The sequence below is a fragment of the Passer montanus genome, unplaced genomic scaffold, assembly GCF_014805655.1.
Source record: "Passer montanus isolate IOZ18808 unplaced genomic scaffold, ASM1480565v1 scaffold29, whole genome shotgun sequence".
In the NCBI taxonomy this organism is placed as follows: domain Eukaryota; kingdom Metazoa; phylum Chordata; class Aves; order Passeriformes; family Passeridae; genus Passer; species Passer montanus.
In genome coordinates, this window is record NW_024367596.1 from 8,838,097 (window position 1) to 8,857,433 (window position 19,337).

A 19,337-nucleotide genomic window follows, 5' to 3' on the forward strand; every position below is an offset into this window, starting at 1 on the left:
AGAGCTGCCCCAGCCTCAAGCCAGGAACAGAGCAGACAGCAGTGCTCACCTGGAGGAGGATGTGACACTGTGCTGCCTTCAAATGGCTCAAGGCACAGGGAAGGCACGGTAAGAGCTGTGGGTGCAGATGTGACTGGGTATGTGGCAGGAGGAAGAAAGGTTTGGTGTCTTTGACTAAACCTGGCTATAGCACAACTTTCCCTCACCCCATGAGCCCTGGAAAATGCTGACATATGTTTTACAAATCAGCCTATTTTGTGTCTTCCCTGTGACTATTTTGTGCCTTCCTGTAATGTGCCCAGTCTTTGTCATTGCTACTGGGAGGATACAAGGAACCGAGGGCAGATCAAACAAAGCAAATCCTATTTTCTTAAGTTTGTTAATGGAAACTGCTTCCCCTGCTAAGCCACTAATGGAGCTGTGAGAATCCAGGAGCACAGATTAATTCAGCACCCAGGTACTGCCTCGTGCCTGGAGGGATTTCCGTAATGTTTCACTGGAAGACAGATAAAGCTTGTAATATCCTCCATACAAGAGATAAATCCATTAAAATATGAACAGCCCCTGTGATCACATGGTAAGAGCTCTACCAGGTAACAAGAGCAATCACAACAGTATTTCTAGGTTTAGTTATATCTGCAACCCATTAAACTGGGACTACACAGAGCAGAATACCCTGATTACACCATGCTGATCTCAGTTTGACAGAGACTCTATTCTCCCCCATCTCTTGGGGTGCTGCTGTGAAATACCTGGCAGTCCTGAAGTCCAGACCTAGTGCTGCTGACTCAAGCTTTGCTCAGCCCCTGGGACAACCTGGACTTCCTTGCAGTATGTTACAACCTGCCAGGAATGCAGGCATCTATGCTGTGTCCTTGGCCAAACCTTTTCCCTCTGACACTGTTACAGCACAGGGATGGGAAGAGGATCCAGCCATACACACTCAGAGCTGCAGAGCATCTTCTCCTAAGGCTGCATGCCACAGAACACCACTCCACATCCCACCAGGGCAGTGCTGGCACCCTCCTCCCTGGGCACAGGTCAGCCGTGTGCTGTGACCTCCTTTCCCAGACTTCACCAAAATCCCGTGGTATGTCTAAGCACAGTTGCTCAGTGCATGAGTGGAAGATCCAAAGCTTTCCACAGACATTCCTCTCCATTCCCATGGACAGCAAGAGCTGCTGCTGTTAGCACAACTGCCGGGCTCCCCTGGGAAGAGACTGCTTGTGGCGTGGTTGAATTCTTCTGGCAGCAACCTGCTCCCGCCCACATTTTCCTAGAAGCTCCAGGCTCCTCTGTCACAGGAAAAGAAAGAAGCAGAAGTGGACACTGGCCAGGAGACTTGTCCCAGCAAGCCCAGACCCCCTGGCAGTGGGACAGTTACCCTGCCCTCCAGCTAACCCACAGCCAGCTGTCCTCTGGCTCCAACACGGCTGTGCTTCAGCGAAGAAGCAATTTCTGCATGTGAGCACTTCAAAAAGGGCTCTGACAAGGTTCACACTGAAAAGGTGTAAATTCTATAGCATTTTTGTAGGGCCAAATTGATGTCAGAGCCCGTGATGGTGCTGTGGATCTCTGGGTTGGAGTGTGAGGGGTAGGATCAGGGAATCCTCTTGCAGTGCTTATGCACAGCAGGCTGTTACAACCCTCAGTTCCACACTGTGACTAAACATATGTAAGGGGCTCAGCATGGTTTATGTTCAGTAGCTGTGGTTTCCAAGCAGTATTGCATTTCTTTAAAATGAAGATACACAGTATTTTAAAACTATTTTTAAAACCAGCCACAAATCTGCAACCTTTTATGTTATCCCTCCTTCCTCCCATCAAACCTAAAACATAGCACACAGTCAGAGAAGATCAGCAGGCTCATGTGTGAGAACTTGACTGCAGGATCTCAGGTGTGCCCGTGCACACTCATACACAGAGGGAAACTCAAAGCTGAAATTCAGGTACAATCTATGTTTAAGGTTATCCAGGATGTATTCCACTATTTACAGGTGTGGGTACCAGCATTCTGTATGCAGGGCAAGAGAATCTAAGAGCTGACCCAAAACATGAGGTTGTTTATTTAACAATCTGCCTCAGCAAGTGTAAGGTCTCCTGCCTCTAGTTCAGCATACGAGCAACCTGATTGTGTATCACCCTAAAATCTCATCACAGCCTTTCCTTATCAGGACTGCTCCCATCCACACCTAAAGCAAGTCACAACACAACTGAATCTCAAATTCATTTTTAACATACCCCTCCATAAGGCAGTATCAGCTGGAGCAGGAAATCTTACCAAAATCCTTAGAAACGATCCTTATAAGACATTCTGCAAATGCTGCTCCCTAGAAATGCCTGTCTGCTGTGCAGCACAACAGCTCTTGCAGAGCTCTCTGAGTTTTGCAGTAGTCTTGCATAAATCAGGCTTTCCAGTTTTCCAGCTCAATGGACTTGGGTATTTGTTGGGTTAATTTTGTCCAGTCAGCCCTGGAATAGGAGTTGTCCATACCAAAGCAGTAAGTTTTAAAGGCAGAAACCAACACTGTATTTTACAGACAGAGTCAAGTTCTTAAAATTAGTTATTTATTCCAACAATATTAAAAGGAGACACACCACTTTCTCAGTCATTTTTCCATTCGTAGTATTTTTCTTTTTTTTTAAACCCATGAGCCTAATCCCTAATTTTTCTATGGAAAAGCTGGAAGGAAAAGATCACAGGGAAGAAGGATCACCCTGCTAGATCATCCACTGTGCTTGCTCTCTCTTTGGAGAGGTTGTTGGGCTTATGGTTGAGATTATATTTTTTAATGCTTTCTGAAAGTAAATAAATAAATAAAAATGTCTCCAGGCATCGGTATTAGCTTGTGAAGGAGACCCAAACAATGCATGGGAGGCTAGAAAGGAGCCAGTAAATTCTAAGGGTGTAGAACAGGAGAGGGGATTAAGCCTGGTGATTAAATTAGGCGACGCATGAATACATTCCAATGCACAACATCACTCAAGTACTGGACAAAACATATGGCAACAATGGAGAGAGCTGCCCACGAGGTCACCTTTAATATGATTAGCCATGGACGCCTGAAAGGAGATCTCCCGAGTACCAGCGTGGTAACCCTGCTTTGTGCAGCCTGGAGGAGCTCCCTGTGAAAGCCTTTGAGGCTCCCCGAAGCCACACAAACGGCTGCTGTGTGTTCAGGGATGTGCCCAAGCCCACTGAAAGCAGGACACAGACAAAAAAAGAGCCTTGAGGCCGGGCGAGCGTGCTGAGTGTGGTTTTTGTTCCCCACTCCCCGGGCAGCGGCGGGAGCGGTCCCCAGGGTGTCCTGCCTGACAGCTGGGTCACCACACGGGGCTCTCCTGTTCCACTTGGACTTTTCAACTCTGCCGTCCCGCATTCACCGGCACCGCTCCTCTCTTTGAAGGGGGAGAAAGCGCCTCATCCATCACTGACACGAAGGCAGTTAATTCACTTCTTTACAACTGGAAAGGCTTTTGCTGTGAGCAGGAGGGAGTGCAGGAAGAGTAATGAAATCCAAAAGGGAGCCAAATGATGCTTTCCTCTGCTAGACGCCAGCGCTGGCAGTGCTTGCTGCTGGCACCGTCCGTGGTGGGTGAAAGGAGACTCTTTTGTGGTATGCCATTAGCTACATCCAAGGCCCCAGTTCATGTTTACCACAGCCACTGCCTTACTTCACTTGGTATTTTTTTCCAGTCCTGTTGATCATACTGCAGGACTGACTGAGTCCGTTTGGAAGCCTTGCTCACAGAAAGCAGAAACAAATTGCTTTTTGAAAAGACTATTTTTTTAATTTTGTAAACCAAACCTTACGCTGCTTTCCATAAACCCAACCTAAAGCTGAAATCCTCACTTAAAACTGAAGAGCAAAGGTCCATGCTGGGCTTTGCCCACACTGGTGGGCTCAGCCATGCCACTCGCCCACAGAGATGCCACAAGCCATGGGAGCATCCAGCTGTGCTGCCCAGGCTGCACAAGAGGGCATCTCACACTCTGCACTACTCTGCACCCCCAGCAAGCAAAACCCCATCACAACTGCAGCCAGCAGGTTGTCACAGGATCACAGAATATTCCAAGCTGAAGGGACCCACAAGGATGACCAAGTCCAACTCTTAAGTGAATGGCCCACAGGGGGATTGAACCCACATTGTTACCATGCTCTGACCAACTGTACAGTCCTGTCAACTGTAATGGGAAGAAACACTCCATGGCATCAAAGACAATCTCGTGTGAGTCACTCTGCATGACAACCTTGCTGTAATCAGGTGAGCCCTTCAGACTGCTGAACTCTTCCCCAGAGGACCTTGGCACACTCCTGAGTTCCCCACAAGATTTCTCCAGGCCTTTAGCATTTCAGATTCCAGGCAATGACTAAGTGGGGACACGTGAGGGACAGGTCCAACAACAACTTCTTTCACACACTTCGTATCTGCGTGGCTGGAGGGTGAAAGTCATGGGGACAGCCCCAGGAGCAGCTTGTTCTGGCTCACAGGTCCCAGCAGCTACAAAGGCTCAGTGACAGAGCAGCAACAAACACAGCACAGGACTGCTACCAGCTGAGCTCCTGCTACTGCCAGGAACAGGATCATCTCCTAAAGCCCTTTCCAGTTTTACATTTCCAGCATGCCATAACTGCAGAGCCTTGACACAACACACGCCAGGCACTGCAATGTCACAGCTGACATTCAATAAGCTGGGAGATTCCTACCCTCTCATACCACAGAGTCACCTTTGATCCTTCTAATAGATCTCTTAGACTCTCATGGAATCTGTCAAGACTGAAGATCAAGCCAGCTGCTAACGAGACAAGGCAGACTGTGCAGCTGCACGCTAGTTCTGAAAACATTTGGGGCAATAGATACACGAAAGGTTCGGGGTTTTTTTATTTCAGACAAACAAAAAAACCCTTCTCCAACCTCCTCCCTCTTCCACAATGAAAATTAATGAGGGCTGGGAGAAAAGCCTGTGGTAGGCTCTCATTTCCTGGCCAGTCAAGCTCTTTTCAGTAAATCTTCCTCCTCTGAACTGTGTTTTGTACCCATTGCTGTGCTACCACAATGACAAAGGCTACTTGTGGCAAAACCACTGATCCTCAGTGCCGCGTCTAAAGAAGTGACAGACAATTTTCCTGAAGGGATGATGCCCAGGTGACGTTACTTCATCCAACTGCTTGGGGTTGGAGCAAATCCTCTGTCCCCTGCAGAGCTCAGCTGCAGCTGGCAGCTGTGAACTCTGAAGAAAGAAGGTCATCCAGTTCACTCCTGAGGAGTATCCATGTCTCCCTATGAAGTGGGCACAGAAGGACAGGTTTGACACACCTCTGCCTGCTGGATTTCTTCATGCCAAGAAAAATGTACATCTTGTTGGTCCCAGCATGTGGAGACCAAGTGGCTTCTGTGCTGGGCCTGGCCTGTGGAAACTCCATTCAGATACCATATTTCTATCTGGCATCTCCCAGTGCTCATTGTGTGCTCTAGTCTTTACCTCAGAACTCCTGGGATTCTGAGCAATAGCATTCTTCCAGCATGGAGAACCTCAGAGTACTCTCTTGCACTCTTTTAAGGAAAGACACACCTGTTTCTATCTCAGCTGGTTGCAACAGCACTGTATTCATGGTCTTTAAACCAGTTTCAAGGAACCTCTATAAATGCTTCAGAATCTGAAAAGAGATGACCACACTGCCAAAGGATTTCAAGGTTGGCCACCTGGGTAAAAGGATATTTGTCAGCAGCTCCCCTGGAACAATGTGATGGATCCATCAATATATCTGCCTTTTACTCCTACCTAAACATGAGAAACAATAACTCCCCAGCTCATTTAACCACCTGCATGTTGCCTATTGTCTTATTAAAAAACCAAAACAAAATAACAAAACAGCAAGGCAATGTGAGCACAGAATTCACTTTCAGTAATGTTTGAAAATAATAAAAAACAGAGAGCTGAAGTGAGAATTCAAAACCTCAAAGTAATTTCAACCATACATACAGGAGTAGGGAAAAGTTTATACATGATGCAACAGAAAAAATGAGTCACTATCTGAAATGCCAAAGCCTGTTTTAGTTCATTTTGTCTTCTATACCTGCTAAACACATCAATGACTGAGAAATCATTTAATAAATTGCATTTCTTCAAATCCCATTTTAGCTATTTAAGCATTTTATTTCCCAGTATTGTAGGTCAGGTTCTACTCTAACATGCTAATCAGAAATAAAGTGCAAGCTGGATCAAGGGGTTTGTTCCTCAGAAAAGCAAGGCTAGTCTTGAGATTAAAACAGAGACCTTGAAATTGAGGTGAAACCACAACCCTAAAGTTAATGCAAAACCTCCTGCTGACTCATGGGACTGTGAATTTTTCAGCACCACCATGAGACACCCAATAAGCAACAGCTCTGCAGCCCCCCAGTTCTGCAGGATCAGACAGATCAAACCCATGACAGGGCAGGTTTACTTCAACTGTCAAGGATGGCACAAATTAAATTTTGTTGTATTCAAGCTAGACTGCCTTTTTACAAAAAAAGCAAAGTTAGAGTGACTGCTTAGTTAGATTGTATTTCTGTGACAGAAACAAGTTTTTCAAGCTCAGTTAAAGGAATTACACACAAAATCCCCTCCACAGTGATTTTGCATGGCTGGTTTCTTCCAGATGTCTCAAGTCCCTCGTGCCACTCAAGTCCAACAAACTCTCGAGGCTACTTTCTCACTGCCTTTTGCTTAGTTTTCAAGTGACCACCAGTTTAATGGCACAGATGGGTAATGGACCGTGGCCAGCTTGGTTGGTGACTAATTAGCACAAATGGAAGATATTAGCTATCAGGTGAGATCCAAAATAGAAGTATGCTTCCTTCAGAGGGCAAAGTTTAGTAGTGTTGGCAGATTGAAGATGTTGACAATGCAATAACTTGTGAATACACATCTTTGGGGAGAGTGTGCGTTTGTGCCTCAGGATGGAAGCAGGAAGTGACAGGGAATGTGTCTCCCACCAGTGAAGACAGAGCTGTACAAAGGAGGAGCACACTCAGGGAGGAGGTCTTCCTCAAATCCCAACTAAGGAAATAACATGGACCAACAACCTTATCTGAGATGTCATGCTTCATGCTCCCATTTTACGCAATTCCATATTCAGGGGAAATCCATACTCTGAATTATGTTTGTTTGCTTAAACAACTTCCCTGTTACCACATGAAGATGCAGAAAAGGGCAAGATAAATGATCCAGACTACTCAAGACAGATTGAAAGCCACTTGCTTTCAAAACAAACCCAAGAAGTTGCTCAACAAAATGCACTCCACATGAATCACTGCAAACTTTAACAGGACACATCATTTCAGAAGATGTGAGTTTGGACTTGGAACATTTAAAGATAAACCCAAAACTGGACTTCAGCAGGCACTGGCTTCCTCAGATGGGGCAAGATCAGCTCTGTCCTCAGTTGCTGGGATCTTGGCTAAGATCTTGGCTATGCTTGGATCCTGTAGTCTCATTTCAGAGGGCTATGAAAACCACAGGTGCTTTCTGAGCTTCTTTGTACTTCAGCATCCATATGCTATGAATGACAAAAGATAAAATACCCCAGGACTCGGAAGGAGTGATCATGCCCAGAAACACCTGATAAAAAGAGTTGTGGCCACGAATATTTTCCCTTCTCACTTTGGAATTGAAATGAGAAATCACAGAACTGTAATGTCAGAATCTTTCATCTCCTTCCAAACGTTGTCTTTTGTTATTATACAATTAGCTTTTCTTCTATATACAGTTGGGTGAAACTGAAATGACTCTGACGAAGAGCTGCTACATCTTCACCTATGGCAGATTGATCACATTTGCAGTTATGTCAGTCAACACCCAGTGACTCCATCTAAAGAGAATGATGGATTAGCCTTGCAGTCAACTATAATTAATACCTGAAAAAAAAACCCTTGTCAAGTCTTTGTTCAAATACGTGATAAAGAGAATCTGGAACAACAAGGGACTTTCTGATGACGTCTGTTCATCACCAGGGAAGAAAAACACCATTAAGTGGAGGCCAAGACTCTCAGAGCAAGAACTGTTTCCTCAGCAGAAAATGTAAAATAAGAATTTCCTCCCAGCACTCACCCCACATGCACCTCTACACAAACGTGTTTTCCTGGGTTTTATTTGTCTTGCTATCAGAGACATTGAAGAACCAGTTTGTTTCTGCTTCATCAAGAACCAGTTTTTCCATCCTGAACCTTTTTCAGTATAGCCAGCAGAAGCCACTACTCTCCCTATGAACCTCAAAAATACCAGGGAGCAGCTTGCTCAGCTGGATCAAGCACTGAATCCTCTGTTCACCTGAGCTACCAGCAGCACGTTTGGGACACATTCCACCACACTAAGCCAACACAGATGCCCTCTATTTCCCCCAGACATGCTATTTGGCACTGTCTGAGCAGATGACACAGGCTGTCTATCAAAAGGCAAGGGCAAGACCCATCTGTGAGCAGTTAATTCACAGAACCAAGAGTTGTGTACTTCATGTGTGAATTTGGAGTGCTTGCAAACACCTTCAACCTTGCTTGCAGGTCAGCATGCAATGACTGCCAGCTCATCCCCCTTCTACAATGGCTGATCGCCAACTGGATTCAATCAACAGAAAAAGCCAAGCAATTTGGAAGGTTTGATGATGTACTGCCCACTGAAACTCTGTTCCAGGCAAGCACGAGAGACTTCCATGGGATAGCAGGCTTTGTCCTGGCATACATAGACAAAGCCCAAGAACTGAAAAGAACGGGGAGAGAGGTTACTTGTGAAACACACCAATTGCTTCTGCACTGCAGAGATGTGCTGGCCACAGTTCAGCCCTCCTTGTTTCTCTGCTCTGAATTGTGAAACCTATCTGCTGGGGAACCAGGATAAAAAACCCTGTCCTTAACTGGGCCAGCAATACACAGCAGAAACAAAGCAGCACCAGTTCTTATTCAACAGGTGTCAGTAATAAACATGAAATGAAATAATGGTCAGCACTGGCCCAAGGCACTGGATTTGGCAGGGGAATCACCAACACACCATGTGAGCTTGGGCAACTGCTTCACCTCTTCATACCATTCCCATCGTCTGGAAGGATGGAGCCAGCCTCCCCTCTGATACTTGCTCTGAGGCTAGCAGGTGAAAGAACAACTAACACTTCTGCTGAGTCACACAGCATCTCAAAATTAAAGCAAAAGACCTGTTTTTCACAGAGAAGTTTCTCAGCTTGCACGTCTCTGACAGATTTAATAAAATTCAAGGGTTAAGCTGTGTTTGTTCAGAAGAAAACCACTCGTACATCACCGGAGGTCTTTAATATCTGAGCTAGTGGCTGGAATACTTTCTCCAGGAAGAATAAAGTCATAATCCACTCTTGCATTACTGATGGTAAATTAATGCCAGAGCACCACTGTGTGGGGAGCTCCTTCCTGGCTGTGTTTGCCCAGACATCTGGCTGCAGTGGCTCCCAGCACAATGCTCCACAGCCGAGCCCTGTGCTCCAGCGTCCGACTCTCCCCTCCTGCCGGAGCCAGCTCGGCCATTTCACCACCTGCTCCTGCTGGGACACAGCTGCTCAGCCCAAAAAGAGCCATCGGGAACGGCGGGACGCATGCGAGGACATCAATCCTACTCACACCCCTGGGAAGACTTCATTAAAATCCCAGGGCAAAAGACTAGATTCAGAGAGCTTTCCACTCAAAATCCTAATTTAATCAAATTATTTTAAAACCTCCTGGCAATGCAAGCATCTCCATGCAAGCAGGGAAATGCTCAGCTAACACACATCCCCCTCTATAATGTGATCCCAGAATGCCTCCATCCCATGTGGATCCTCAGTGTGTGTGCAAACTTCCCGACCTAGGCTGTTGCTGCTCCTGACCACAGTGGTGACATCTCATATTTCCCTGCCAAGCACCATGTTCCTCTGTGGTATTGCAGGGAACACACGCTGAAAATCCTCCCTATTTTTCGGACACACCTCTGTACAGGCATTTTGGGTACTCCTGCAGGAGAGTACCATTCCCCAGGAAGAAGCTGTGGCCTCAGATGCTCGTTTTGATGTATTAACTGGGGCTACACAAAAGACATAAAATCCACAAAGGAAATTAATCTCCAAGTACATCCAACATTCTCCCAGCTGCCTTATGTATCACACAGTATAAGCAACTATCCATAATGATCATATAGCACCTGCTGTCCCCATTCTGGGATTCAGTGATGTCTCTTTAACCAGACATCAAAGAGAAGAAGCAGACAATGGTGGAATTGTGATAGGAAGTGAATAGTGAAAGCTCCTTGTCAGTCTGAGTTTCCATTTATCTCACAGCCCCATACATACTGCCCACCCTGCCTCTGCTGGCATGTTCATGCACTTTTGCTGTAACAGCCTCTTTAGGGAGGTATCATAGCAGTGTTCAGGCTTTTATAGATGGGCCTTTTGGATTTTCTCTTGCACCAAAGCCAAGTGCCCAGCCAGACACCTATACCTCAACCTACCCTGATGGAACCAAAGAGATGAACTTAGTTCCAATGTCACATGCCCTGCAATAAGCACCACGACTTTCTTTTTGAGACTGACCAAGAGATGCAGCCCTGCTCCAGGGGCTGGAGAAAAGCCATTGACTCCTTCCTTGAACAGTCCACACACTCCATGTGCAGGGGTAGCACATACAGCAGCCTGGGACAGAAAACTTAAGGATCACTCCAGGGACTAGTCAAGCCAAGATGAACCTTTCTGCACCAACTGCATTTTAAGACATAAATTCAGAACATGCTATTAAAGGAAATACCTCAGACAGAAGTCTGTGCAACATTACAGCCCTTTTCTGTCCCATCTAAACACTTCTTCCAACCCTAAGTCTTCCATTCATATACTAATTAACTGTATTTTGCACACAATGACTGTTTAACCAGGGTAGAAATATTTATTACTTTCACAAAGCAAGAATAAAAGACCTGAATGCTTACTATACAGATATGAGGCAGGAAATATGACAAAACAATTTCCCATAATTATTTCCAGCAGTTGCTCATATTGGAAAATTTTAATAATGAGAGTAATTAATTTGTGGTTCCTGAGATTTACAATTAAACAGCATTAGCAAGGACAGCTGTCTAAAAATACGTTTCTGTGCTATCCCATTAGCCACAACCAAATACAAAATTTCCCAACATACAATGTCAGAGGCAGTGTCCTTCCTCCTCCTTGATTTCCATGTGTGAGTGGCTTAAGTCAACTTCTCAAAGCCAATTGCACCAAGTAGACAGACTAGGTTCTGATGGCTTCAAAAACTGTGCAGAGCTGGCTACTTAATCCCAGATGTCACACACCTGGGTGGTTTGGAGCTGGCATTCTGCACACATCTTGGGACCTTTGTGCTTGTCTCCCTAAGTTTCCTGAAGCTCTATTAAATGCTCTCTTACTTTAGCAGTACCACCAGTCTTAAATAAAGTTATTCCCAAAGGTCACTGATTTCCTTATCCTCAGCAGCCATGGCACAAGACCATAGGTCTCCAGTGTGCTACAGAGTTACAACAATACAATTTTTATTACCTCTAAGTTACTCAAAACAATACAGACCCACAGGGAACAGCAACCCTTGCTCACATGACAAGACAATGGCACCATACACAAGCTGGGAGAGAACAGAAGTGAGACCATTTCACTACCAATTCAACACTTAAATTCGTGTAACACTCTCATCTTTGTCATTTTTGTCCTTTTTTTCCATTCCTTTTTCCCACACGCCTGCAAAGCTAAATGTCTGTTTGGCAGAAAACAAGGAGAGAAGCTATTCTAGCAAACAATTCAGGGCCATTAACTGGTACAATGCAAATGCACTTCGGGTTGTTCTCACAAGGAACTTTGGTCAATGCTGATGTTTTGAGCACCCAGGTGTAAATGTGCTGGTAAAGGTAGAATCACCAGCACAACAAAAGGAAATGCTTAGCTCACAGAGAGTTGTCATAGAGACAGATCAGCATCCCGGGGTATTCTCATTTTAAAAAGGCACAGAAATCCTTTTTAACCTGTCTTCCCGTAGGCATCTGTCCTCGTGATTCATTTCTAAACTGCTGAGGCCAAAAGAGAACCATTTATCAGCGCGTCTCCTCTAGGCAGGCTGGAGCTAAGAAGCTTTTCTGCAAACTTGATGGTTTTTGTTGAAAGCAAGTTTCTATCTGATTCTCTGGCTAGTGTTTCTAAAAGCTGTGGGCTGGGGAAGTGATCCAGCTTCAAAGCAACCTGGCCAGGAAAAAAAAAGGAAAGCTCTGAGTTGTGCTCACTTTGCTTTTTAAACCAGGTCAAATCTCTGCTCCAATTTATAGACTGGGTACACCAGGAGCTGTGAGAGGACAGCACAGAGGTGGCGTTTCATGGTCCTGTGCAGGAAGAATGTGTTGGAGGGGAAGACAATATTCTAAATACCTGAACATTTTTTCTTAGTCACATACAAGACTTCTTGCCTTTGCACCTAAAAGCTGCAGCTCTGAATGAGAAGGAAAAGAAATACATTAATCTCTGTCTGTGTGGACAAAGTTTCATAAGCTTCTTAGCTGTTAAAGGTGCAAAGTCTTTAAACCTTTAAAATTCAGCTGAGCTGCTTTTTGGAACTGGGAAGCTGGCAGGCAGCACAGGAAACCACATTCTAGGGAAAAAGCCCCAGAAGAGGCCTATAGGGACAGCTGGATCCCCACGGAATGACAGATGTGTGGCTCTGGTCACAAACAAGGTGCTCAGACCCAAGGTCCAAGCAGCAGGATTACCTGCAATCCCAGCAGGATTCCCAGACCTCTGCAGAGGCATGAAAGGAACTGGGGAGTGGGGGGAAAGAGTGGGTCACAGGTAGGTAGGTTAAAGTCACAGCCAGGATTAAACTAAAGCAGGAATTCAAAACTGCACAGCCCCAAGATGTGCTGTGCACATATACTGACACTGAACCCACAAATCCTAAGCTTTCCAGACTGTGTACTATCTCTGTAATGTCTCATGGTCTTCTGTGTGACCCAGATACGTAATTCCTAAGTTATTAAAAAATATATATTTATCTGTATATTTTTCATCCATTGAGCTATGGAGGTTCCTGCTTCTAAAATTGCTGCTAAAAGATAAAACGATGGGCAAGCAGATGCTGCTCTCACATTGGGTCATAAAAATTCAGCAGAGACATTCAAGGAGGAAACGTTCTTCTCACCCCAGCAGGACCAGCCTGACACTGCTGCATCCTACTGGAACCAGCCTGTGTCATGTCTAAGGAGCTCCCTGGCCAGCCAACATTTCTGCTGTTATAAAGCTATGTCCATGAATGGCTCAATCTGAGAAATTAGTTTTGGGGAATAAATCCTAAACTACATGGACAGATCAGTATCATTCCAAAGAGAAAACTGACGCAGACAGGGAGAGCATCAGCCCAAAGCCACCACAGCCGTGGCAAAGGAGGATGGGAGATTCTTTCCCCCAGGATTTTCTTAATACAAACAGGAAGCACAGGAACACTTCACACTGAAAAATGGCAGGGTGGAAATAAACTAAAAAAGTCATCACTGCTCTATCAGGAGTTACCCCAAGGTAGAACTCTCAAACATAACACAATATATAGGAAAAGGGCTCACATCCCTTGGAAAAAAAAGCACAGGAGTCATCCCTGCTCAGCCACCCCCTCCCTTAAGACTGTGAGATGATCATTTCCTTCACTCACATATTTATTTGGAATCCGATAATTCATTGCCCCAAGCTTCCTGCTGGAGTTTGTCTTCCATTGTTCAGGATTTACATTACTCAACGGGAAATCAGTGAGAGGTCCAGTGATTAGAAAGGTGTGTTTCCCATTTGGACCCACCCTTGCTCGCTCACTTGGGGCTGGAAGTGGGACATGGCACACAACTGTGCCCATGGGAACTCAGGGAACTGGGGAAGCAGAAGTAGATTGCTTTGTCCCACCATATGCCACTGGCCACGTCCCCAAACCTGTCCCTCACACGCTGTTCATGTTCAGGCCTTGGAGCAGCCACTTCCTCCATGGGCTGGGAAGGGTGTAGTTTATCAAAATAAAGCTATCAGGGCAGTACTTGACTCGACTAAGTGTGGTGAAAGTGTCCCTTGATCTAAAATACGCTTCCTTCTCAAAGACCATTACTTTGACATTCTTGCCAGGGGAGAGAGATTCTGCACAGTGTAAAGTGCCACTTGTGAGATATAACTCAGTTTATCATGATGGTTGGGAACTAGACTGAGCAGGAATCAATGGCCTCTGGTGCCCTTAGCTGTGGCTTTGAATCCCAATCTCACAAATGATGCTCCAATATGTTCTCTTTAATGGCTCCTCTGTAGGAGCACAGAGCAAAACAAAACACAGCTAATCTTTTATGGGCTATCACTGGAACAGGATGCTTCCCTGGCCAAATCCTCCCATTGAAAATGTCACAGCTGGCTTAAAACATATTTCCCCTGAGGTTAGTTTGATAACAGGTAACTCAACTCAGGGGCACACAGCTAGCAGTCAGCACTACAGTGTAACAGTGACTTGTGGAAGGCAGCTGGTGGCCTTTCTGGGCCACAGCACCCAGTCACCATGGACTCTTTTTCCAAGCCAGATACCTCCAAGGTTTCCCAGGCAGCTGATCCCATGCAAAAGCTGTGATTTTTTATGTTTCTCTAGCATTCAGGGTGTGCTTGGAAACAAAGGCCCAGTTTATTTGCCATTGTACACTAAACCTCAGAGAAGGAAGTCTCTGTTCCAGAAGAGGTTTAAGAAAACTTCAAAGTGGAAGTTTGATTTCAAAAAATAATTTCCAAATTAATTTAGGGGGACCTTAAGCAAATGTCCTTGCTCCAGGCTCACTTCCATGTGCTGAACCAGTCCCCCGAGACCTCCTACAACAGATGTAGGCAAGACAGCCTCAGATAATACACTGACTACAGCAGAAGGTTTATCCTAAAATAAAAACTCCTCTGCTGAAACTCAAGACACAACTTTGTCATTCTGTCCATCTTAGACATGGGGGAAAGCACATTGCCTCTTCTTCACAGCAACTTCACCAGAATAAGCCCTGTGCTCTGCTGGGGAAGGTCATAGATTATAGACACCTCTTGCTCCTGTGCTCTGCAATGATTTCTCTAAAATTAGACTTTCCTGCAACTGCAGACAAAACTACAATGCTGAGTAAAATGGAAGGGTTACAACATATGTCTTACATATAATAGCCCTGTTTACACCACTCCTAGCTTCCTTCTCAGCAATATCCCTATGTTGACGCACACTCATTTTGCAAAATGAAACAATAGAGCTTCCTTATTAAAAGATTATTTTGTCTCCTGCTCAGGAAGACCACTGGGTTCTACCAATTACTGGAACCTCCTATCCACAAAAACTATCAGAAGCCACCTTAGAGCAGCTGAACATCATGCAAAAGTATTTTTTTGCTGTGATAGCCTAAAATATCTGGATATCCTTGTAAAATAGAAATGACACATACCACTACTGATACAAGATTATTTAAATCATCCCAGACAGAAAACCTCCTCACTAGCATTTTTTCCTCTGAAACACACCCAACACTTACAAGTATTAGCTCAGATAACATTTAGCCACTTTCCCAGCACAGAGAACTGCTATGAAAGCTGTGGAAAACAAGAATATTGCAAGCACAGGAAGAAATGTGGAGGATGAGCCTTTCCCAGTGAAATGTGCACAAATATCTGAACTGCACGATAATGAACGACACTGTCATGATTTGTTTCACTGTATGAATTACTTACCCACTCCAACAGGGTTTCAGGATTTTAAAAAATGTTCAAGGATCACTCCTTAAAAAACAGGGATTTTTTTCTTTTCATCCTACTTACTGCTTATGGTACACAATTTTATGCCGCTCTTAAGACAACATTGGCACTCAAACCTGCTTTTCTATTCCAGCCTTGATTTTACCCTTCCAGTTTTCAGACTGGCCAGGAAATTCTTAGAGAGTACAAGGTGAAATTGCATTGGTGAAGCCTGAGGGGGCTGGATTCACTCACCTGGTCTAAGTGCAGGGCGCCCTCGGTGAAGCGCTGCTTGCGCAGGCGCTGCGCGACTCGGTGCAGGTTCAGCACAGCCCCCTGGATCTCGGCTATCGAGTGCTGGGGTGAGACAGGGGGGAGCTCTTCAGGTGACAACACCTTCCCAGGGCTGTCAATCATGCTCTGTGCATGGTCATAGCTGAGCTTCACGCAGGAGCAGATGACCGTCCTCCCAAACCACTCATCAAGGATCTGCAAAATTGCCAAGTGTAAATTGATCTGAGAACTCATTCTTCTGGTGCACAAAAGCTTGGGAAGTTGCACAAACACTGGGAGGAATGACAGCAGACTTCCCCACTACCTGTGCTCTCTGAGAGAACATCTTGTCCTACTGAGACCTTCAGGCCTTTTGCCCATGCAGATTCTCTAGCATCTAGTAAAGTGTATATGCAAGTAACAGGTAACAACATATTGTGCATATACACAGGAGACTGCTTGGATCTCCCTCCTCCACCTGACTTCCCTCCTCCACAGAGCTCCAAGAACTACAGACCATCTGGGAGTTGAAGCCAGTCTGTTGACTCACAGGTTACCAGGTGCAGGAGTGACAACAGGCAGAGACACACATGCCAGAGAGGTTCTCCTGCTTAAAACACAGCAGAATGACTTAAAGTCTGGCCACCAGGGCACCAGGGGCTGGCCTTAAAATACTGTTTTCAGGAGTACTGCAGGAACCCCAATGTCTGACTAGCATGTGTGAAAGTGCCTGACTAGGACGTTCACAATTTGGTGGGTCTGGAGTAGAGATGGGCAGTCACTGATCCCTTGCTTCTCTGATCATGTCCATGGTTCTAGGCCCAAACTCAAGCCAGGAACTTTTCTGGGCTTCCAAACTACTTTGGAATTGAGAGGAAAACATTCAATAAACTGCTTATAAAATTATTTTATTTTAAACCAGAAGCCACTCTCATTTTGAACTCCCTAAAAGAATACCAGTGTAAAAATAGGAATTCAGAATTATTTCCTAAAGCAGACAGGAAAACCTATTTTCAGCTGAGATATATAAGACAATCAATCCAACAGCTCATCAAGGCAGTGATAAAGCACTGAGGGACATGGGCAGAAGGATTTTCACAAAAGTAAAGAGCATTGGCATGAGGGCTCTGGAGACAGTTTGTGATAAACCATTCAAAGCACAAGTGCTCAGAGAATGATTGAAGAATTGTAATTCTGCCTTAGCTGCCAGTGCCACCTTACCCCTTCATCAGCCCAACAGGACAAGGTAAATTCTGCAAGTGACAGTGTCCAGGGAGAAGGGCGAGCTCTCTATGACAGCCTCGTCAAGGACACTGCTTCAGAGACAAACCCTCCCCTTAATAGGAAGGGACTGATTCCCAAAATACCTTTGCTGCCTCCTTCTCTAATGCATCACAGATGTGCTGTATAACACAGCAACTCAGAGCTCTGAAAGTCACAGGGCTTTTAAGGTTATTTCTACTTTGAAAGTGCTTTAATAGCAGAGATGCAGCAAGTAGCATTTGCAATGTAAAGTGCTCTGATCATCAGCTCATGGTTATTCTCTGTGTCTCTGTGCTGTGCAGAAAGAAAGGAAGAGAAAGCCACAAAACTGGACAGAGATGTTGTGACAGTGGTGAGTGCTGGCAGCACCTGCTCTGTGCTCTGCTGCATCTGTTCAGTGCAGTTCAGCTTCTTGTGGTGATGGGGGATGCATGTCCAGCAGGTCAGCAGCCCTGCTTTGGAAACCCCACCAGAAGAATGGGCAAGCTCCCATGGGCTGGCCCACGTGCCATGGCTGAGGGATGGGCAAGGCACAGTGGAGGAGCAACTTGGGGGTTGTGAGCTGGGACCTAGAGATTACAATGAGCAGCCCACAAGATCAGTCTGCCAAGTTTCCCCCATCACAGCAAACCTGGTGCACCCAGAGTCCACACCGCACCAGCATCCAAAGGATTTCTAAAATTATGATAAGGTTCTGCCTGATTTTGAGAAAAACCCATAGTCCTGAGCAACATCCTGTCCTCACTGTCAGTGCTCTCATGGCTCTCCACCAACAGCTGAGGTCCAAGAGATGTGTTAGGGCCTTTGACTCACCTCCCTTTCACCCAGCAGAGTGGGGGGGAGCATGTGACCCTGCTTGCACTGAGATACAGGTATACTAACACCTAGAAATACCAGCTTTTAGAAGAATGCTCTCCTGGGCAAAAGCCCTACAAGCACTTTTCCTCTTGGAAAGAATAAATTCTTCTCCAGCCTTCACCTGACATCCACATCAAGTGACCTCAAGTAAGACTGTAACCTGAAAGGCCTTGTTGGAGAAACCAGTTTGCTGAGATAGCCACAGGCAGTCTGCTCTCCCAGAGACAGCATGGCCACAGCCCAGACCACTCCAGAGGTCTGCTCCCTGAGCTGAATGCTGCAGCTCCTCTATTTTCTCACTGGTCAGACAGGGTTGGACTGAGCACTGCTTGAAACACAATGGATATATCGCATGGGACAAGAGACAAGATGTAATTAAAGCCTTATTTTAATTAAGACTTGACTTTCAGCTGCTCAAAGACAATTCAGAGTCAATGAAAGGTCTAGCATGAGCAATCACACTGTTGCTATAGGAAGGGAAACACTTTTCACAGCAGACAAATACAACCCACCTCAGTGTCAGAACAGGGATTCACTGCAGAAATACAGAACCAGGAATGCAACTGTATTTTGCTAAAGCCCAAAGATAGATTCAGCATCCTTTAGAGCAGCTGGGACAATAATAAGGAGGTGAATCTTTGTGGAAAATTACCAAATTGGCACAAGAAATACAGGCTACAAAAAAGAGTTGTATATGTAACAACAATGGTTAAAAAAACCTCTGAGTACAAAAAGTGTATTTTGCAAAAAATTACCACATTGGCACAAGAAATACTGTCTACAGAAAGAGTTGTATATGTAACAACAATGGTTAAAAAAACCTCTGAGTACAAAAAGTGTATTTTGCATATACTAAACAGTGCTCTGGTACTGCCAGTCTTTAGCCCTCCCTGATTTAGTAAGGGGGCCCTGTGATCACCAAAGAGGAGATTTTAGGGTAACAAAGAGTGTGGGAGAGAAATAGGAGAGAAATGAAGACCTGGGGAGTGGTGGCAGGCAGCTGAAGGCAGCTCAGTGCACCAACAGACAGCCTCCACAACTGCTCCCTGGAAATAACACATGCAGAGGGGATGGAGCCATGCCTTTGCTGAAGGGCTATCATGCTTTATTTGGATTGCTGTAATTTACAGCTCTGAAGAGGAATTAAACAGTCTGTTTACCAGAGAGGCCACAGAGCCACAGTGCACTGCACAA

At 45.3% G+C, this 19,337-nt stretch overlaps 1 protein-coding gene across 2 annotated transcripts in view; it reads right to left on the bottom strand.

Moving 5' to 3' along the window:
• Positions 1-19,337, bottom strand: part of DIS3L2 (DIS3 like 3'-5' exoribonuclease 2) — a 181,269-nt gene that overhangs the window by 45,563 nt on the left and 116,369 nt on the right. For both annotated transcript variants that reach the window (XM_039713783.1, XM_039713782.1), the window contains one exon: positions 16,005-16,238. In XM_039713783.1, coding sequence (XP_039569717.1) covers positions 16,005-16,238 — 234 coding nt within the window. The remainder of the gene's footprint in view (positions 1-16,004; positions 16,239-19,337) is intronic.